The following is a 22,923-nucleotide window of genomic DNA, read 5'->3' on the forward strand; positions in this document are numbered from 1 at the left end:
ATTAACGAAAGATCGTTCGGTAAGTGCTCCTATTCTCGAATCATACGAAATATTTCCGTATACGAAAGTCAATGCTACGCATTCGTCGATTGTATATACCTTTCAAATTTCAAATTATATGCCGATCAATAAGCGTGTAAGATCACTTTTGTGAGATTCAATTCTTTTTGTTCGTACGATTCGAGAATACGGCTCCAGGTTATTGTTAAGAAAAAGGTGGCGTTACGTTACCAACGTCGACAGTTTATGGCACTCGACCAATTAATTTTAAATTTCTAATACGAAGAATATGTTAGACAGGTGTGCCGTACTCCCACGAGCTAACTGCGATTTAAGACAAAGCGAAAGGGTGAAGTATTCAAGAAGAGCGCATTTGGAAGGAATAAGCCCTAATAAATCGCAAAAATTGAAATATCCTTTGAGCGATTACTTTGAGAAGCAATTAATCGTTACATTTGATAGGAGTAATTTTATGGGTGACGCCTAAACTGATAATTCAATAATCAGTTAATATTAATTGTAGATTAAAGTAATTTACTTCAACTTTTCGTATGATAATCTTTCATTTATTAGTTAAATCCGTTTTCATTAATAACATTCATTATTTGTCAGATGTTTTATCCAATTGATCTTTTGCATCACCAACGAAGTAAATGGACTCCTTGTTGGCTCGCTGCAATACACGATGAGAGGTTTTTTAAAAGACGTTACCAATCTAATGCCATCAAGAAAATAAACATAGAAAATATTTGGTACATTATTTTATTTATATACTTTTAATATTGAATTAAATCCGATAATGGTAAAAAGTTTATAATGTTTTTCTAATTTCAATACTTGGTGTTTTTTTTTTTTTTTTACATTGCCAGCGAGGATATTGTAGAAATATTACAAACGAGAAGCAGCACCTCGTTTAGATTCAGCTTATATCTGTCATCACAATTAATGTACGGCACAATAAAACTTTATTATTATCAAGTTAAGTACTATCAAAGTAAGTTTAATTCTATATTTATTAATGATATTTATATTTGTTATCTATGTATATTAAAGCTTTCATATTTGTTATATTTTAGAAGAAGTATTTGACATCGAACGTATAATTCATATTAAAGATTTTTCGAAGAAGGCTGAGCCTACGTTTGATGAAGTTAATTATCTTGAAAATGCTGCAATAGAAGCTACTATAAATTTAAACTTTAACAAAGACTTACATCTTCTTTCTGATGAAAATCTTAATTTTAGATTACAGACAAATGTAAGCAAAAATATTGTTCAGAAATTTAACGCAAAACTTTTCAATAATGTTGAAATACTTTTTATTTGTAGATATCAGAAGAATATCAAAATTTTGGCGACTTAACAGATGAGGATTTACAGAATTTGCAAGATTCGCAGAAAATGAAAAAGTTGTAAGATTTTTTTTTTGTAGTGTAACAACTTTATAGTTTTAAGTTTTAGATAAGTAAAAGCTCTATTATTTAAATAAATTAATTTATATAACGCGTTTAATATAAAAAATTACATACGATTTGTTAGGTTTTTGGAAGGAATGATTAGAAGGAAAGCAGATATCCACCAAGAAGAAGATGGTACAGAAATCGCAAGAGGTAAATGCATTAATGGAACATGTCAAATATAGACACATTGTTATATTAAAATTAAAATTATTAAAAAAATTATTTTATGAATAGAGTTTCTAGAGATATCGGTATCTTTAACTCCACAAAAACGACAACCACGTGAATTGTTAGAAGATACACCTACAAAGAGAAGACGTGTAAGTTTATTTATAATTATTGTATTTGAATAAAATATAAATTATTTAATTCCATAAAATTAAAAACAAATGAGAATCAACATATAATAACTAACAAGTCGTAAACAATATAAGCTTTTATTTTTTCTTTTTGATAAAAAAGTTATTTTATACTATTTTTTTATTTAATTAATTTTGAGTTTATATTTTTCTTATATTTTTTATTTTTTAGTTATCTCTTGAAACTGTGCTTCCCATCTTGCAAGACCAAGAGACAGTACCTACGATGGAACCAATTCCTGATTTGTCTGTAGAAAAATTGCCTGTGGATAAAACGGCAACGTTACCTTTACCACAAATGGAAACAGAACTCGAGTTGGAACCCAGCCACTTTATAATCAAGAAACGTCCAAAGAAATGCAAAATCATCGATAAAACAATTATTTTAAATAGCGATACGCTTTGGAAAAATCGATCAAATATAAACTTTGCTTCCCAGGTAAGTTCTTAAATTATATGATCTAATTATATGAGTTAAATAAAAAATAAAGATTATATAAATTTTATAAGAAAGTTAAAAGCTCGAAGCTGTAACATAAGTTTTAATAAACTTTTTAGCCATTGCAAAGACCATATCCATATCGTTTATCACAATTATGGATAACAGGGAAAAGATTTTTCGAGCAACCTTCGCACTTTCCTGAACAATGGAACACCCGTTTACGCAATCTTTTTGATGATCGCATCACCGGACCGTTTACAACTACAACTGACGAAGCTTCATCAGAACTTGTGTCATGTAATATTTAGATATTTGTTTAATATTAACATTTATGTAAAAACTAAAAATAAATTAATTTTAGTTTCAGGAATATTGCGTGCAGAAGAGACAGATAATGCAAACGTAGTTTCGCAAATGGCTACACTTGGATTAACAGATTTGGCAAATACTGTCGAACAAGTAGAAATTGTAAATATCCCATCAGAAAAAATAATTCACGAAACAGCAGCTGTAAGCGTACTGGAAGAGATGCCGCATACAGTTGCTTTTGAAGAAGACATTAAGTAAGTCTATTTTATCATGATATAATGAATGTATTTAAAGTACATATAAGAAAATTATTTTTAATTATACCGATGTATTGAAAATATTATTTTTATTATATCAATCTAATTAGAACCACAAAAGTTTTACTGACCGTTCGAGAAATTTTAACGATGTTAGAAACGTTATGGGAAAATAAAGAGATCATCGATTTCAATGAGCTTATTCCAGAGCTGTCTACTTACACGAAAATGGATGCTGCATTTGTTTTTGAAGTACTTCTTGGTAAGTGTTATTATATTTAAATTGGTTTTTGCTGTTATAAAATATAGAAATTAATTTCGGTTTATACGATTCTTCTCATATCAATCTAATATTAAATAAGTCGTTATTTTAATGTATTATTCTTATTTATAGATTTTCATACACGAGAAATAGTTATTTTACAACAAGTCGACTTTTCTCAGAGTTTAAAGATTCTTAAATACAAGGATTAATTTTATCATATGAGAGAAAGTGAGGCTTAAGATTTAGATGGATTGCTAATAACTAACTTTGGTATTGATTTACTTATTTATTAAAAAACAAAGTAAGAAATTATTAATTTTTTAGCATTTTTAGTTTAAAAAAAGACGATTGCATTGTTATTTTAAATTCATATTATAAAATGTAGGAAATACTACGATAACGTATTTCTTATTTTAATATATTTTTAACATTTAATTTACAGAAGTAAAACTCAATTTTACATATGTTCTGAATATTATTATTATTTAATAATATGTTATTATTTTGTGAGTTTTAATGAAATAAAATTAAACTTAATAGTATGGTATTAATCTATATGTTTTAACTATAATATTTGCTTAAAAATAAATTTTTTAAGCCTTCTAAGGTAAAGAAAATGTTAACAATTTCGTATAAACATTACTTATGAAGTCTTCAAATAGATGGCAATACTATGCAAGTTTGCCGTTCAGGCGTTCACTTTAGGATCCTCTTAAAAGAGCGTCGAGTTAATCAAATTAAATTAAATAATTTTGTAGTCATTATTAATAAAAGTGGATAAACACTTAACAATCTACAACGGCAAATCGAGGTACTGATGGGAGTCGACCGCCATTGGCAAATCGAAGTAATTGATGTTAGATTGCGATTGGATTCTCTATTTTATTTTTGGGCGTAATATCACACGTGAGTATATTTCTATCCATGTAATTTAAATAATTTCAAGACATACCAAATTTAATTTCTATCTTTATACTTTATATTAAAACAGGTATTAAAAGGTGGAACAAAATAATAAATGGATCTCCAATTAATCGAACGGATCGAATGAATACTAAATATGCGGATGGTGAGACTATTTTTCCAATCGGGGAGGGAGCGTGCACCCCGTTATATATCGTTCACCGGAAAAATCTCTCAACAAACTCAAAGAAGGAGCTGTCAAAGTGACAGCTGGCGAATTTATTTGTAATCAAGACCACCCGGAAGACCATTCCGACGCGGATAACGAGAATAAATTTTCATTTCACGTGTCGGTGAGTTTTTGCGGCTGAATGACCCTCCATGGGTAACCCCTCGGGGTGCAAATTACCTCACAATATGTTGCCGATTGTACGGACAAAGTCGAAAATCGATACATGTCAGGGCAAGGAGGATCGCTGGAAATGCCACGTATCGCCCCTTAAAAGTGCGGATTTAGCGTCGATTCTCCCTTCTGCTTTCTCTCTCCTTTCTTCTCCGATCCGGCACCCTGTCGCCGTCGACGAGAGCGTGCGTGCGGAAAAGCGACCAGGAACGAGAAAGAGAGCGAGCTGTATTCCCGTTACGACCCTATGAACGGAATTCGAGTTGGTTCTCCACTCCACCTCCCACGCTCTCGGTCACCCTCTCGAACTCTCGAGTGACTTTACTGCCGGCACTAATCACTTCACTGCGAAACGATTTACTGATTTATCGTTTAATTTCGCGTAGATGGCTTCCCGATGTCTCTCTCTCTCTCTCTCTCTTTCTCTTTCTCTCTCTTTCCGACACAGGCTGTCGACATGCATACATATGTAAAACTCTCGCGTACGAACAGACGATGGATCTAAATCGCGCAGAGATAACAAAGGCCCTTTACCATAACGGCGACCGGCAACGATGAAATTTCATGCATTAACTATAGCAAGTGAAAGACAAAACAATGCGCCGCGGTATCAGCTTGACGGATAGTCCCCATAAGAACAAGAATGTTTTAAGAAACACGAAATCTCAAACGTTTCGCAAATAGACGCGTCATAGATTACGTATTTGCATTTTATTACTAGTCTACTCATGCGAAACAATCAGGTTTACTTATTTAAAGAGTATAGAAACGTGGCATTTTCTTTCACATGCGAGTACCAGTAAAAAAAAAACCCAGTTTTTCGTATTTTCAATTTTTCCTCCCGTCACAAATATCAGCCCGTCAATCTAGGTATATTTATGATCCGAGAAACGATATCATTTAAATTGCATACGCTCCCGTTTTCTCGCGATCGATACCACGACCGCGGATAAATATTCTACCGAAAAAACGGCACGTTTAAAATTATTGATACGACCGCCGGTAGTGCATATGAGCTTCGCCGTTCCACGGCACGTCTGATTTTTCGCATGTAACTCCCTTAGGGGCATGTTTTTTTACTTCCCTTTTTTTTGTTATTATTTATTTATTCTTTTTTAATGCACGGGCATGTGACGTCGCGATGCGCGCACGTGCGCGAGTCTCGTTCTTTTCGTTCGATTATAATTCCATTTGCCAACGCGAGTGCAACTGGCCCCCGGGCGGATTATTAAATTTCCGCGTGAGATTGGATTACACTCCGTTCGTGCGCGCACTTCCGGTGACGGCGTCCTCGGGCGGCGGCTGGTTTGCCGTTTTCTTTAAACGCCCCGCATTTCGCAGAGCGATGGACCGATATCAAACATGCCAATCGTACATACGTCATCTTTTGCGCCCCGGGAACTACGCCTCGTGCGATCCGCGGCGCGATAAGGAACAATACTCTTCGACTTGGGCACGTTACCGGAGAACTGCCACTCTCGATTCTTATCGTTCTCGCGACTCGTTTCTGCCGACGATTCAACACCGCTGAAGCGTACCGTCCGCCGAAGCACTTGTGTTTCATAATTGAAGCGTTCGGGGAGCCGGGCCGGCACGGCGAGTCTAAAGTTTCAGGAGTCTAAGACTTGAAATGTTCGGAGCGACGATGTAACGGCATCGCGACGCGACAATGTCTCGCAATTCTCTATGCTTTGTACGCGAAGGATAAAAATCGCGGTACGTGCGACAGGAATAATTTTGATTTTGCTCCGACAATAGGCAACACGTAATCTTTTCTAATCAGAAATTAATTGTATGATTTTAAAAAATTCGAATTTGCTCTGTTTTAGGTGCCTCGATTCCTGCTTCCTCTCCTCTCTGGGATCACTCGTGCGTTTCTATTTTTTTACCCGGCGGAATTAGGTGCTCTAGTTATCCGGCTGTTTCAACGAGAGATATTTTCTTTTAGCGGCGAGCTATCGCGGTGGATTTATTGATAAGTCGACGTTTTCAATCCGCTTCGCCTTTCTTCGCTAAACTTGGACACGTCAACGTGAAGCGGGGTGGCACGTAGTTTCCCCGGACGGTTAAATGTAAAGGCCGGCGATATTCTCCTCGTTTGCGATTATGTTTTAAATGCGGTAGCGCGCTGCATTAGCCGCGACGCATAATTCAAAAGCAATTTCGACGCGATGATCTCGCGTTTCGCTTCCTCGAAATACCTGCATCGCCGGCACCGCTCTCGCTGCCCGGCCGCGCTCGATGCAACTGCATGTGAGATTGAGAGGACGTGTCGTGGATAGCTTAATGTTTAGTCGGAATTCGTTGAATTATTTAACGTAATGCGGGCGAATTTGTGCGCGGAAGGAGAGCAGAGAACGCGATGACGTTTCTCGGTCAAATTTACGCTTTTATTTCGATCCCGTATTTATGCAGCTAGTTGAAAAAGTATGAATTAATATTAAAATAGTTGAAAATAATTCGATGCCGCTGGCAGTGAAATAATAGATACTAGCTGACATACGAGTTTCTGAAAAATATTGATTTGGCTTTAAAATATGCTCGAAATAAGCGCGGAATAAAAATAATGGCATATCCAAAATATTCGGGCAATGCTTCCGGGGATCTTCTTCTATCTAAAAGAAATTGACGCCACGCGCGAATTAGCTCTTAATTGTTTTTCCGCGACGCTAATTAATTTTCTCGCTCGGCACGAAGCGAGCGAAGCGATAAACGCGTCAGCTGTCAATCTTACTGCGTGATTATTTTAAGAGATTAATTTTTACGAAACAGAAAAATACTCGGGTTATTAAATTATTTTTGGTACTCGTTCGAATATTAGTTTTATAATCGCGATCATTTCGGAGCTCGAAAGTGATGGTCGAGCTCAGTTAGCGAAAAAATATGTTCGAGTACGCTTGGTTTTTTTTTAAGGGGGAAGAACGCCTCGAGCTCGGCGAGCGAGTTAAAAAAAACGTAAACAGATCAACTCGGCGTCGAGCTCGGCGCTTCCGAGAATTCGGTGCGAGAAGGACAACGGTCAGTTGAAGATCGAGCTTATCGTCTATCTCACTCTTTCTTTATGGTTCTCTCTTTTCCTCCAAGGGCCGAAATCTCTAACGGCCATCTTAGTCTCGTTGCGGAGCTTCGGGCGCGAAGACGTGTAGCTAATCGCTCCGCAATTACGCGTATTTTTTACCGCAAATAGGAAAATGTCGCATACGAATCAATGTCGACATTGTCGATTTGAGAACGGAAAATCATATTTTACACGCATGAACTATCCCAGTCGTCGTTTTATATTCTATTTCGAGCCTCGAAAAAGTACTTCGGGAAAAAAAGGTTATGTCGCGGGAGTAGCGCGCGAAGCGTCCGACGTGAATTACGCTGCGCGTCCGACCGATTCGATGTTACCAACTTGCTTCACTGGCCATCTCCCTCAGCGACGTTCATCGAGTTCCGGCCATCGCCATCTTTGGAGTACGAGATCTACACCTCGCCCGTCTTCGTCGCGGCCGAGGATTCCATCCCGTTACCAGCAAGCGATTTTTAAGGAATTTAAAGAAGATAAAGTGCGCGGAGGAACAAATCGTATCGCGGCCCGTCTCGTTCGTCGCTCGGCACAAGTTTTTGGTATCGTTCCTGCATTCTCGACGGGAATTGACCGAAGAGGATACGAACAATGACTCTTGGACCTCGGTTTATACCAAAGCCTGTTTCTCGTGTCAGCAAATAATCGTTCGCAAGTAATCGGTCGCGCTTTTTAATTTTAAACGTAAAAAAATCGCCGCGATAATCTACCGTGCAAGTAGTTTCGGTCGTTCGTCTCTCGAGTGGGTGTTTGTGATTAGTGATAGTGGTAATAAAAACAAAAAGCAGAGCAGTGTAACAAAGTGTCGAATGATGTGAAGTGCTACAACACGTTAGGATAATCCGGAATACTGCCACGAAAGACAGGAAGGAAGGAAGGAAGGAAGGAAGGAAGGAAGGAAGGAAGGAAGGACAGGAAGGAAGGACGAAAAACAATTTACCCTAACCTAATCGAAAGCTACAAATGTAAGTGAATCGACTGCAGATTACTTAATTGTATTTATCATTAAAAAATTATAATCGAATCGGAAAATTAACGAAAATGTGTCGCAAGTAATCAAAAAGACGAATCTCGTACCGAGTTCATGTCCGAATATAACGACGCGCGCTCTGTAATCTCTAGTAATAATATAAAAATTAACAATAAATTTCACAAAAGTGGCATTAAAATATTCCGGTCAGAACAAAGCTAGCGAAGTTAGAGCAGAAAGAATAATATATGACGGTGGTCGGAAGATAAAACAATAGAGCAGATTAAATTTCCTATAATCCTTTAGAAACAATGCGTGCCTTTTTTACAATTCTTTCTTGCCTGAAAAGAAAGGGAAACATTTTTCTAGCGACTTTAATATTAAAATAAAATAAAAGAAAAGAAAAGAAAAATTAGAAATATCCACTTGCACTTTATATAAAATATTTAAATTATTTCGAAATACTCTTATTTATATAAAATTAAATATCACAGAGCGCGCGTCATTTACTCTCGTTTTTTTTTTTTTTCCGGCGAAGAAGAAAGCGATTTTTCATTTTATAATTTCTCAACAACGAAACTGAATCGAGCTACGGCCGCAGAATTTCCGCGGCCAGAATTCTGTGCGTAGAAACGTTTCATCAGCGCGGCTGTAGGTCTTGATAACGGCGGCGGGAATATTTTTCAAAGTATTCAGTTTCTCTACGTACGTACCCTTACGAGCTATCGCGCGACACTTTTCGACGTCTACCAACTCACCTCGAAAATGCGTCTTTACCGCGATTCGAGTGCGAACCCGGGACAATTTACATAATCTCGTGCGCCTAGAATCTCCTCGGCCTTTTCTCCCCTTTCTCGATTTCGTTCCTTTACCGCTTCTATCTCGCGTCCTTTCCGTCGGCGTCGACCCTAGTTGGCTCGAAAGGGGGTAGAGGCACTCCGCCTCTTGTACACCGCGATTCAGGTCAAGGCTCCTCCTTCGAGTCCCTCGTACCTTTGATTTCCGCCTGATCCCCGTTTTATTCTGGACTCGGGCACGCCGCGAGGAAAAATCTTAAATTCCGATCGCGATGAAAGATTCATGAAACGAAGGTCGCGTGGCACTCGCGAGCGCGTGAGCCCACGACCGCTTTTGTGTTTTCATGATGGGACCCGCTGAGTCAATTTTGGTTTATGTAACGACGAAGCCACCGTCGCGGTATGACGTTACGTTTGATGACCACATTGATTTTCGTTCGCGTACATGCCACACTCGAAAGTGCCCGGTACTTTACTCGCTTAAGAATGTCATCGGTTAGTCTATCGCGTCGACTACACCCGCGATCCTCTTTCGCGAAACGTTGAATTGAGATCAAATAAGAAAATTGTTTAAGGATATTTTGTTTCAAGGGGAAACTTCAAATTAACGTAATCGCCATTAAAGGATTAATAAAATTAAAATATATGAAATATATTTAATGAAAGATAAAAAGGAATGGATTTTCTCGAGTTTTATAAAAATAATATGCACGGAACGTTCTAATAATATGTGAGATGTATTCCATTTCATCTTTGAAATCCCCCGTTTCGTATGAATTTATATTTCACGGTGTATGAAAATATCTATCCTCATTAATTAATATTAAAAATAACATTGCGGTGGGGAATACGAAATTGCTTGCTTACCGACGCGTGCTGCATTCCTCTTGAATACAGTTTTATTTCGTTGATATTAAATATTCAGCCGAGCGATCGTACTTTCGGGATCGACGCCACGGTACATTTGCTAATGCGTAATTTAAAGTTTTATGAGATCGCGCCGGGCGGGATTGCCCAGGAAAAAGCTCAGAGGGAACTGATTTTCGGGGCGACGAAATTGAGTCGAGAGCGTTACTCACGAAATTAGCCGATCGCAGGGTCGCCCGGTGCGGACAGCCGATAATGATTGGAAACAGCGGCAACACACCGCCGCATCGTTGATCGTTACAGTAGCTGATTGTTTCATGACCGTTTTATTATTTCGACGTATGGGGAAGGGGGGGAATACACGCGACCACCCTGCCGGCCGTACGTTAACTCGATTTTCGAACAATCAGAGGCGGGCGTACATTTTCTCTATACAGGGTCGATAAATAGGTCGAAACGCGACGAGTTACGTTACAAGCCATTCCCTATTCGCATTTATACAAAGTGGAAAATAATGTTTGGAAGATTTTATATATGTATAATAATTTAATATGATCGGCGGATACTGGAAGTCTTTTAGAGATTGATTTATGAAATATATTATTTTTTTTTTTTTTTTTAATATTAATACTTTGAATTAAAATTTGCGCGGCAGGGAAAAATGCGCGTTACATTAATTTAACCTCCGATTTAAATATACTAGAAGAAACCAAGCACGCGCTATTTTTTAAGAGAATCCAATTACAAACCACGAAAAGAAAAAAAATTATACGACTTACCAATCTGCATGAACTTCAGCGGAGTTGTAAAGTTCTGCCGGTGACTGTAACACAAAATAAAAAATATTAATGTAGACGTGCTGAAAATAGTTAGTGTTTAAACAAAAAAAAAATTACGCGTTTTTATTTGATTCTTTAATAAAAATAAATAAAAGTAAAGTTAGTAAAATGACTAATTTAAAAAAAAAAGAATTAATTCTCACCTAAAAGTTGCTCCGCCGATGCAGGATGCCCCCCGGGCCTGCTCCTCCTCTCAGATGGGACGTGACGAGCCATCCTTCCGCGCACTAGAAACCCGCGAACGCGTTTCCGTAAAAAATAATCGTAAAAAAAGCGTCCGATAACTAGCGGCACTCCCGAAACGACCGACGAACCGGCTGCGGTTCGTATTATCACTGTAATCGGCGTGCGACACTTTAATTTCTCACTGTACGATGCACAGCAGCGGGGTTTCTCTTGATCTGTAACAGAAAAATTAAAAAATTACATTGTAGATATATAATCTAATTAAATAAAATAATAAAAAAACGTTATCATAATTCTAAACTATTTAATTAAAAAGAAAAATTGATACTTACTTTGGGGTTGCTCCGCTGGCGCAGGATACCCTTCCTGGGCCTCCTCCTCCTCTCAGGATGTCTGCGGGATGTCGGGGTGGTCCTCCTTCAATGATAGAGTATTACCTGAAACAGAAAAATTAGAGTCAATATTCTGTTCTGTTCAATGGATTATTCAGCGCGTATTCTTTTTACCTTACCGCGCGCGTGTTTTGGTTACGGGTGTCCGGACGCACATTTCAGCGCTAGCACGCTAGCTCCCACCGTCCCCCCTACCCTCCGCGCTCCCCGCGCCTACAGCCGTTCGATCCCGAACCTACGCAAAACGTATGAGAAATGAACCGACTGACTGCCGCTACCGAGCACCCGTCCCCTTTCCCCGTGCTCTTGGGTGTTCCGCCGCGCGCGTGACCGACCGACCTCTACTCTCGATATCACTGCGAAGCCACAAAATAACGTTAACAAAAAGATTTTCAGGCCTCGCACTCGTTATCACGAACGAATATCTTCCGAATCTATCGCGGCCGATCTGGTCGATCGAAGCCTCTCTTCCCCCGAACTCGACTGTACTCGTCGACACTTCGTTCACGGCAAAGAAACGCGAATTTAATGTACACGTGGTTTTAACTTACTTTACGTCGAGAAGATGTAGTCGCCGGTATGCACAATTAATCCAGGAAGGTAATTAACGCGAGATGACGTGCTTCTGGCCCGTCGATTGCGCGTAGATCTTTAATACGTACGGAGCACGTGCTGCGTGCGAGAAAGGGGGTGGTGGGGGAACGTAGCTCGCGCGCGGCACGTACGCTGCCTTATCTTTTTCTTTTAATTACTAGAACAATTTTTGCGTACGCTTCACGTTTTTATCACATATTTTTCAAAAGATCCCAGCTGCAAATTAAATCGAATCTCAAGCCGACGTTGACTCTCGCTTGGCTTGCTTCACGCCAAGCGAGAGAGAACTAATCCGCGTCGGTTTTAAGCGGTAATAATTAACAGTTAATTCACGCGTCACGCTAATTTTTTAAAGATAGGATGTATATTAGAACAACGAGACAGTAAAGGTCGCCTTTAATCTTTCAGTGAGCTTCACAAATATATTCGACCAACGTTAATTATACATTTAGAAATTTATTAAATCGACAAGTACCGGTACATTATTAAAATCTTTGCAACGACGAGCGCGTCTTCCTCAAACATGTTATAATGGCCCGAGGACTTTTTTCCTCGCTAATTGATTTGTGGTGTTCATCGGGCGAGTAACGTGTCGTGGCGCGGAGAAGAGGGGAAGGGAAAGGGACGAATAAAACGCGACCGTTGCAAACAAGGGGATCGCAAAAACCCACCCTCGTAAACTCGTTGAACTCGGACGTACGGTACGGCGACGAATTATGAAAGAATTTAACCGGGTTAAGCACGCTTGTCCTACGTTCGCGGCTGATTATCTCTCCTGTTCGACTAATAATTGCAGCGAGCGCAGCGCGCCGCTGCACTATACTTCATGTCGCGGTCTCGTTGCTACGTTAACCCGATTTTCCCCGGCAATTACAGCTGCCGCGTGCACAGAGAAACAATCGTGCTCGTTGCACCGAGGTGAAATGAATCCCCGAGTCTACTAGACTATAATTAGAAACGGGTACCATGCAAAATGAATATTGCGAAAGTAACGTGCCGCGGATATTCTTGAGAATAATTTGTCTTTGAATCTGCGACCGTCGGCCTTCGTGTAACCGTGCCCGTTCGACGTCGATACGTCCGCGCGATGCCTAATTAAATTAAACGCGATTCAACTCCGGCGGAAAATTTCAAGCGGGTAAACAGCTTCGCGATTGATTTAAAAATATTTTTGCCGAGTCGCTGTTGCGCGTTAAAAAAAAAATTTACACGACGCGATAATAAACGGAATGTTCTCAATCTGTTCTACGTGGGGTAGTTTAGAGTATACTCTCCTATCAGTTTGCTTGCATCTAAGGCTTTCGGTTAGCAAGATTAAATTCTATGCGGGGAACTAGATTAATTTCTGATCATTACGAAGGAAACGAAGCAAATTATTCGCTAAGGGGAGCGATTAATTTACGTATACTTAGGGACATACGTATTTGCGGCCGGGGGAAACGATCTATGCGCGATTCGGCGAAGTTCGAATCCAAGCTTGCGCGCGATTGTGTCAAAGCAATTGACGACAATCGCATTCTTATGGAATGTACAAACCTATCGATGCGCGTACACAAAGTATCCAAGTGTTTGCATGCAGATAAGCGAAAATGCGGTAGCGCGATCGTGCCCCGCTATATTCTACCCTTTTTCGTCCTTTCAAAACCGCCGAGCCGGCGCGCAATGCAATATTAATTGTTCAGCTTCGTCACAACGTCGGCATTGTCGCCGATGTGCCATCGCTCCGTAATTTCGTAGTAATTATTTCTCTATTCAAACACATTCCCGGAATTGTTTTCCCCATTCGGCGAATATTGGATTTCTACCGACCATCATTTTTAAATGAGTAAAGTTATTATCGGTTTCGAAAAATGCTTTTTCGATGTTAACATTGTTTTCGCAGATCTTTTCGCGTTTGATATTAAAATTTCCAGCATAATTGTCGATATTTTATGTCCTGCTTCACGGACAAAAAAGAAAAGAAAAATAAAATAAAATAAAATAATTAACAAATGAATATTAAGCATTAGGTATAATACTTATAACGTAACGATAAATTAAACGGATTTTAGCGATGCTAACTTTCCTTTCAACGTAACTGTACCTGTACGTATTTCTTTTACGTACTCGCTTTGTCATCGAAATCGTGCGTGAACGGGCACGGTGGACGAGGTGCGTGCACTATCGGCGGAAAGGACTAAAGAGAGGCGGAAAGAGATGTAAGAGGCGAGAGTTATCGCGAATGGCGCACCCTCGCACAAAAGCCCTTAGCGCGGGCGCGTACTGCACGGTACTCCAGTTTACTAATGAACCCAGGGAGCCAGGGGTACGCCACTCGAGAAGCACTTTTACTTCTGTCACTCTGTCTGCCGGCTTGCCGGCAGACAGACAGTTCACAATGGCCATCCGCGGGTACGCTTCCGTCACAGATTCGCGATTCGTTCTATCTTCGACTGCGCCGCACCTTCTTCACCCGGACTTACGGCAATGGGAGGAATCCAGCGAAGCGAAATTTTCGTCCCCTCTCCCGCCCGCGAGCGTTCCTATCAGTTCCATAAAACGGTCGTCGCTTTGAACGGTCGCGACGCACAAAAGGCGAATGGATTATTTCAAGTTTATGTAGTCTCGGCGAAAGTTACGGCTAAGAGAGAATAGCGTGACTCTCGAGGAATACTTTGCTTACGAGACAGACGTAATTAGACAAAAGCGCTTAGAGGATACGATATCCGTATTCGTTCTGTCCAATTAAAATTTTTCTTTAAATATACACCGGCTCGTTTAATTTATCAGGGTGGGGAAAATCCTAAAAAATAGCAAGAGGTTCATTTTAACCACACCGAGATACGTTGCGTCAAGGGGGGAAAAAAAAAAGAACGAAGAAAAAAAATTCACAGATTTTTGAGCTTTTGTCCGAGCAATTAATTCTGAGCACTTCTAATTAAAATTGTTATTCTATAGAAATATATTTTACAGTTCAACTTAAATTAAGTACAGCGTATAATATATCGGTATATAAAAATTAACGGTTTCATGTCGGAGGGATTGTTCCTTAAAACAAAATGAAAACGATGACGGGAAAAATTTTATGGTTAATTTACTCGAGTGAAAATTGATTCCCACAGTTACTTAATAATTAGCTAGCCAATTCCGTGGTTCATCTCGTGGTCTAGCAAAACTGTCTTGTTACGAGCTAATAACGAGCTGAAAAAAAGCTAGATATCTAAACGTTTTTCGCCGCGTACTATTCCGCGAATTGATCTTATGCAACGCTCGACTGCCGAATTCGCCGAATCCACCGACTGTCACGGTAGTGTGAGTACATGCGTGTGTTTATCGGCCGGCAGCCTTCGCGTTCCAAGAATCCAAGCTCGCAAGGTGGAGGCCGGGCGGACAGTGAACGGCAAGGACCGGTTTGCCCGGCGATTTCGGCAGTCGAGCGAGCCTTGCGTAAGGTCAGCTCGACAACAGTAAACAAAGTACGCGGCGAAAAAAACGTTTAGATATCTATCTAGAAACACGGTCCGCGCTGGACAGGACTAGACGACCGATACTATCTACGAAAGATCTTGTTTCTTTTTTTTTTTTAACTGACAACTTAATTTTTTTGAAAACCGTCACAAGATAATAAATACTTTCTTATAATTTATGGCCAGCACCGAGCTGATCACTAGTTAAGAAATATATTTAATCCGCGCGATCTAATCACCAGCTGCAAAATCAGATTAGCTGGATAAATTTCCACTCGGGTTTATTTAATATTTAAACTCTCCTGCTCGCGGACTCGATTATAATTTTGATCGAATGAACGTGGGGATTCCCATTGAGCCTCGGCTAGATCCTCGGATAAGTTAGAAGGGACGTGAAACAAAGCCCGATTAAAAAACAGACGGTTTCAGCGACGTTGCGCTTATTATTCGTATTCAGCCGAGAGACATAATTTCGTGCTGTAATCGCAAGAACGGACCAGGAAACGCTTTGTAACAGCTAAGTGCTCTCTAAATGCGAGGGAGAATGCTTCAGCGATTCCTTTGAATCGCTTGTTTTATCGAATGACGATGTTCTGAAATTTATCGGAAAGCGATATGAGCGTATTCAATAACCCAGATTTTACGAGTCGCCGGACAAAGTTATGCTAGAAGTGTTACGGCGCTGTTAATGATCGCTATTTTTTTTTTTTTTTTTTCTTTCCCTCCTTCGACGTGAAAAAGACTAGGCATTGAATCGCGAATCCTGCAGCGGCACGACTGACTTTTTGCAGGATGCAACACAATTTTTTTCCAAACGCCCGTGATTTTCGGAATAACGAGACGCACTTTCAGGAGAACTTTGGCTTTTCTTCTGTTTCTTACTCGTCGAAGCGGACGTTTTCGCGAAGAAGCGCGCTGTTTCCTCCCTCTCTTAAGTCGACGAGAAGCTCTAATAAACTTAATTTAATTAGCGGATCCAACGGCGAATGTATTTCTTTCTCTCCAAGTATCACATTGTCGACGAGTCGGCGCAAAGTTACTTTAACTTTAAATTTTAAATTCGTACTTACCCGTCGCTCGCTTTCACGTTGTTTTTCACTTAATCAGGCAACTCGCCGGCATTACCGTCAATCCCGGTGAATTAGGTAATTATGAGATTGATTAACAGGGGCCCCCGATAACAATCTCATCGTCATTCAGACTTGGCGCGCTAACTAGAAATATTTTAGTTAGTTAGTTAGTAACGACCTCGTTTAATGAGGATGTTAATACAGCGTATTACTAATGAATACCGGTGGACGCGAGGCAAATCTGCGGTTTGATTCCAAAAGAGGCGCTATCAAATCTCGCTGTGTACCAAATACCTTTTTCATTGCGCGTAATTCGTGCAAATAAAATAGATGAAATAGATAGGCGGCGTACGCAAATTCTATTAAATATATTAACTATTTTGCGAAACGGAATTACGTTGAAATTCGATATACATTCCCGTAGCCGCGACTTGTATATTAATACGTATATCAAACAGTCGAATTAATAAACGACATAGATACTCTTCCTCTTTTTCCCCCGAGTAAAGGTGGACTTCTGTTCTTTCGTCGGCTTCGAATTTTTTCCACCCAACTGGATTCCGCTACGCGTGAAAATAATTTTCGACAGAAATCTGTGATCGTTTTATTCGCGCGTGCATTAATACATTAATTAGTTTCCCAAAAATGGTTATTTAAAACACGATTTTTATTACGCGTAATTAAATTTTTAATAAATTAAATTTTGTAACAAAAAAAAAAAGAGAGAAAAATGTTTGGACTTGAAAAATAAAAAATTTTTATACTAATATAGATATTTAGAGTCAGGTCGAAATTGAAGGGGCGGGAATATTTTCGTAAAATTTTTTTTTTACAAGCTGCCAAGGAGGAAAGGCCGGACGAATTACACACGCTCCGAAAATACGTGTCTATCCATATCCCAGAAGAAAAAAAAAAAAAAAACGTTTTGGTCGCGATAACGCGTTTCGTTGGCGCGGACGCTTGAATTTTTCATCGTCATTGTCAGAGATGCGACGGGCAGGGTGAAGGGAAGGAGCGTCATCCTCTTCTCGAAATTCCATTGTCAACAGAGGGTCGTGGCGCGAATGCGCGATGTTTCGGCTATTCTCGACGTCGCCGTCGGCCGCTCGCTCCTCGTTCTAAGGGTGTCGGATAATTCCGACGCGGGATGGAGCAGGTGTTAACGACGCCTCGTGTTTAGTCTGCCCGCCCATATTTTCGACGCTTATCCCGTCGCTGTAGCGTCCATAAAAAAAAAGCCTGTTAAGGGGGAGACGGAGAAAAAGAAAGAGAGAGACAGAGACAGATAAGAGCTCTCGGTGAGCGCGCGAAGGGAACCCTTCGGCCCTATTTCGGTAGAGAGCCTCGTATAATGCGTGTCCTGCGTGCGCATCGTCATAAATACATCCCGCGGTGGAGGCTCTGGCCTGGCAGCATCGAAGGGGGAGGCTCACCCCCTAAGTGCGAACGTAAACTTCGTTAACGAGAAACTAATTCTCCGCTCGCAGTGGCATAAGAAAGTTTTGCAATTTGGTGGACGAGGCGGAAGGAGCGTGATGCAGGCGGTGAATTACGGTGTAAATTAACACGCTACTCAAGGTCGCTGATGCAGTTTACCCCGGGCTGACGACACTTTTGTCTTTCGTACGGCACGGGATTCTCGATTCCTGGAGGCATTAGGTCGGGCGCCGGCTTGAATATCGCCCGAAATCCGATTTGCGCGTACCATCTGAGATTATTACACGCGCGCGGTAACATCATTTACCGCCTGTTATTCCGATTACCGTTCCCCGATGCTCGAACAAGTCAAGTGCCGCTCGCGAATACGTCCGCACGGTCCGAATTTTCCTCGCGCATTATTTTCTTTTTCCATCTCCCGCAACGTCGGCGCGTAAGAAAAAGGGGGCGAGGGTCTGCGTATACCTATCTATTAACACTAACCGGGGAAGTGATCTTAAGCAGACCGCGCCGAGAGCGAAGGGACCGCGCTTCCATCTTCCCGCTAAATAGAAGTTTCCAATATCCGAGAAATTCCCTCGTGATATATTCGCAGTCGTTCTTTATGAAAGTATGGCCTCGTACCCGTCCGCCTCCCGCGCGTTTTCGACGAACCCCATTTCTCCTCCTTAAGAAGTTTACTCCGAGTTGCCTACTCCCCGAAGATCACGATGACGACACGGCTTCTACGTGGGGTGCGCGGGACCACCCCCGTATCCCTTTACAACGGCATTAATAGGATACCGTGCCCTGCCGAACGACCTCGTTATGCGTGAGTATACATACGCGCGGGTTTACCCAAGATGCGGAATAGCGGAATAGAAAAGCGGTCTCCTCTCTCGTTCCCCACCCTTCCCTCCCGCCCGTCGCCCCTTGCTTCTCCGTTAGTCTATAATCGGTATCTCTGGCTCCTCTTCCTCTCGTGTGTGAAAAATATACGGGCCGCCTTCAGCTTCTGCCCAATCGCGTCCGCTTCTATCTCCCGATCTTATCCGCGATGATTAAGCACGCTCTGTTACGTCATGCGTACAAGAAAATCTGATACCCCTTTTTTTTTTTTGGGGGGTAGGAAGAGAGGAAGATTTGGAACAAAAAAAAAAAAAAATACGAAACATTACTTTCGTTATTAAAAATCGCGTAATTGTAAGCCCAAATTAAAGCTGAAAAATACCGTTGGTTTAAGAAAAAACGTGAAGAATTCTCTTCATCGTTGAAACAATTTTACATTTTTACGCGTTACCGCGAGCAGTATGAAAATAGAGACACTCGTGATGTAACTACGTTTAACGAATGCATTCATCCTTTGGTAAGCAACACGGCAATTTTTCGGATGCGCGAGCGATTCGTTAGATGCAAGGATTTTTTTCTTCTTTTTTTTTTTTATTCATTACGTGCCGTGTTTACGAAAATAATATTGTGTTATTTTGCAAACAAAACTCCGTCTGTAGTTCAGAAGTTTGATTGACGTATGATTGATTGATATTTTATGCAGTATTTTATACAGTTCATCAAGAACAGATTATATCCAGCGTGGCGAGCACGGCGCGTTGAAACGCACCGGCGGCGATCGGTTCCGCGCGCGGCTAGAAAATCTAAGATAAATCAACAATCGTTCAACTTTAATTAGGCCGCACAAACGCGTAATTGTCAGACAACATTTGGTGTATATATCAGTGGTACGCGAGGGTAACATTTTCAGGGAAAATACGGCGGATTACGTCGCGGAATAGGGTCCGGTCGATATCCCGCCTTGGTCGGCATCAAGGTGGGATAACGGAAAGTATAATAGAAATAAAGGCACCCGTGGAAACATTTGCAACGAGGAATCAAATTGCGTCTTTCGGATCTACTCGGGGAAAATCCACGAAAATGGTCATGTTCGAATTACATGAGGAGAAACGTGGGGGAGCGCGGTATTATTTACCGATAATTTACTGCGGTCGCGTTATCCTCTTGCCCATCTTGCGGCCGGATATATAGGAACAGATTGATATATCCACAAAGCACCCGTTGGCAGCGTTGTCCATTTCGTCTTGCGCGTATATCAGTGCCATGTGTATCGAGAGGTCCGCGTGCGCACGTATCGCGAATCGTGCAGGGAATTGTGGCACGTCGTTGCGTATATATTAACGTATTATCAACGTACTTTGCAGCAGAGATTCGAGTCGGGCTTCGCTTCGGTGAGATTAGATTCTCGCGGACGCGAAGACTGAAGATAATGTTGCTGATAAAAAATTCGAGAATTGAAATTAATATTCGTTGGATTGAAATTGCTTTGTTTTAACTATTTTTTATTTATTTATTTTTTTCTTTTTTTTTTTTTTAATTTGAATGGTAGGCGATTTTGGAATTGTACGTGCACCCGTACGCATTAAGACACCCGGCTACGATTCATATCGATGGTAAAATCAGTATTCAGGCAGTGACATACTATATCGCGTGCTACGCGACACATGCGACAAATAGCTAACACGGCCGTGTTTCGTTCGGATGTACCTTTACATATTCACGCTATGTGGCATGTTAAAGCATATTTATAACACGAGACGCAAATTGCACGGGGTAGTTATGCCACCGCCGTGGCAAAGCCGGCGAAGTTGCGTATTCTTAACGAAACGAGCGTAATTTCACTCTTGTGTCTGAATATTTTGACTCGGTACGAGTAAAGGCAACTTTGAGAAAAAAGAAAAAAAAAACTGTTAGCTTATTTCGTACTGCGGGAATATCGCTTAGCAATGTCCGTTCAATTATTACAAAAAATACAAACGGTAGATACGTAGACGAATTAAAATAAATTAAAACGCGTTTTTTATTCTTTTTCTTTTTTTTCTTTTTTTTTTTTTCGTAGTCTTGCGTAAACTTTTTCGATTGCATGTCGATCGGGTAACTCATCGGCGAAATTTATAACAAGCTTGCCGTCTCGGACAGGGAATCCCGATGCGATCCGGTATCCCGCTAGTTGTATGCGTTTACACGCTCAGGTTCGCGTCCGCCGCGTATCGAGCACTTGCAGACAGTTCTCGATTCGCTGCGGTTAATGCATTCCCGCGAACTAGCGTGTAAATCAAACTCGCACAAAGCGAGAACCGATTTTCCCGCTCGCAATACGAGCGGTTCTTGCTCGGCGTGCTTTTGATTTACGCGGCTTCGGATTTACACGGTAGTTTTCGGGCACGCATTAACTGTCGAGTCGAATCGAGTCCGGGGGAGCTCCGCGGCGGAGCAACATCGCGTGCAGTTTTCACCCCTTCGAGTACGCGGGTGAGGTGCGTGTGCGCAGGTGCACGGGCGCGTTTACGCTCGCTCAGTGCGAAGATCCGGCCGCATGCGCGCGTGCACCTACACGCGCGTTCCTACGTGTGCGGGGTACGTGCGGCGTGTGTCGATGGGCTGCGGTTTGACTCTGGTGGCTACCGGATAGGCCGCCGTTATTATCCGTAACTCGCGTTGCGGTGAGAACGGAGCGAACGCGCCTGAGAACCCTGCCCACTTGAAAAGCGTTAGCCGAGCCTGCGCTTCCGATCATTTTCGTACCATAAAATCGCGTTGTTATATAAGAAACGCACTCGTATATCACCACGAAATACACGATACTTTAAAAGCGGCAACGCAAATGTTTGCATTCGTTTTTAATAAACGTAATCGCGGAATGTTAAGACGATGTCAAAGTATACGTAGCGCGTGCCCGAGGGTTTCGTATTGGAAGTGAGCGATTGAATTAAATTCCTCGTTGAGTGCTTCCGTGATATAAGATACGCGGTTGAATTTTTTTTTTTTTTTCCTTTTCTTTGGGAGAAGGGGGCTCCGGGTCTAACGTGAAATATTTTACTATTCGGCGGAGGGCTCTCGTCCCTTTTCATCGTATTCTTGGGGAAAACTGATAAAAGGATCTGGGAGAATATGGAGGACGCGGGGGTCGGCTCGTAGAGAGAAAGAGGGGACTCCCGGTTTAGGGTTTAGGGTGGGCTTTCGCGTATCCGCGGTAAAGCTTCGACGGTGCGCCGTGGAAACGATCGGATTACCATTTTTTAGCGCCCACCACCCACCCGGCGAGAAAGCGCAGTCCCTCGTCTTCTCTCTCTCCCTTTCTCGCCATCCACCAACAAGTAATTCCGTGTTTTCAATCTTGCCGAATGACGCGGAAAGAGCTCCGCGCGCTCCACTTCCGCGTCGGTTGAGCAGTCGTTCGGTTTCCGAGACAAATGTCGCTGGACCATAAACTAAATTAGCACTCTCCGCTGAAACGAAATGACCAGCTTGCCGTCGAGATCTCAGCTGTTTACGAAGCTTGTCCTGGAGACAGATAACTATCGCGTTCGATTTGAGCCTATCGTATGTTAACAATGTGAAACGAATCGCGTAAAAGGCGGGACGTAAAAGAAGGAAAAGTTTAAAGCCCTAATAGAAGTCTGTCGCGAGGATTACGTAAAACCACTGAGGTTCCTAAAGTATTTTTTTTTTTTTTTTTTTTTTTTTTGATATCGATAGCGATAAGATTTTTGATGAAAAAGAATCTTGATAAAAAATTAAACGGGCATAAGGATTTAAATAAACATCTCGATAGAATTTTCTTTTTCTTTTGCAATAAATTCTGCCTTCAATTAACGTGTGCTTAATTTAACTTCGTTAGAGAAATATTACATAAATTATCATGATTATTTGTAATATAAGAAGTTTAAAAAACATATACTTTTACCAGTAATTAGAGAGATATAAATTAACGATAACGCATGTACACGTATATATTTAACTGTTGCATATACATATACATAAATATAATAATTAAATTTTATGCTGATATTAACAATATAATAATTA

At 41.0% G+C, this 22,923-nt stretch overlaps 2 protein-coding genes across 2 annotated transcripts in view; both read left to right on the forward strand.

The window, feature by feature from the left end:
• Positions 1–874: 874 nt before the first annotated feature.
• On the forward strand, positions 875–5,251 carry LOC139104461 (uncharacterized). The gene is made up of 8 exons (XM_070659985.1): positions 875–1,258; positions 1,330–1,412; positions 1,540–1,610; positions 1,695–1,780; positions 1,992–2,258; positions 2,378–2,558; positions 2,623–2,824; positions 2,938–5,251. The coding sequence occupies exons 2-8, from the start codon at positions 1,402–1,404 to the stop codon at positions 3,107–3,109; spliced, it is 990 nt and encodes a 329-aa protein (XP_070516086.1). The 5' UTR covers positions 875–1,258; positions 1,330–1,401; the 3' UTR covers positions 3,110–5,251.
• Positions 5,252–6,255: 1,004 nt separating this feature from the next.
• LOC139104448 (uncharacterized) overlaps positions 6,256–22,923 on the forward strand; it is a 230,150-nt gene continuing 213,482 nt past the window's right edge. The window contains exon 1 of the mRNA XM_070659958.1: positions 6,256–8,433. The gene's annotated coding sequence lies outside the window, so the exon portion shown is untranslated. The remainder of the gene's footprint in view (positions 8,434–22,923) is intronic.

Source organism: Cardiocondyla obscurior, linkage group LG07 (genome assembly GCF_019399895.1).
Source record: "Cardiocondyla obscurior isolate alpha-2009 linkage group LG07, Cobs3.1, whole genome shotgun sequence".
Taxonomy (NCBI): domain Eukaryota; kingdom Metazoa; phylum Arthropoda; class Insecta; order Hymenoptera; family Formicidae; genus Cardiocondyla; species Cardiocondyla obscurior.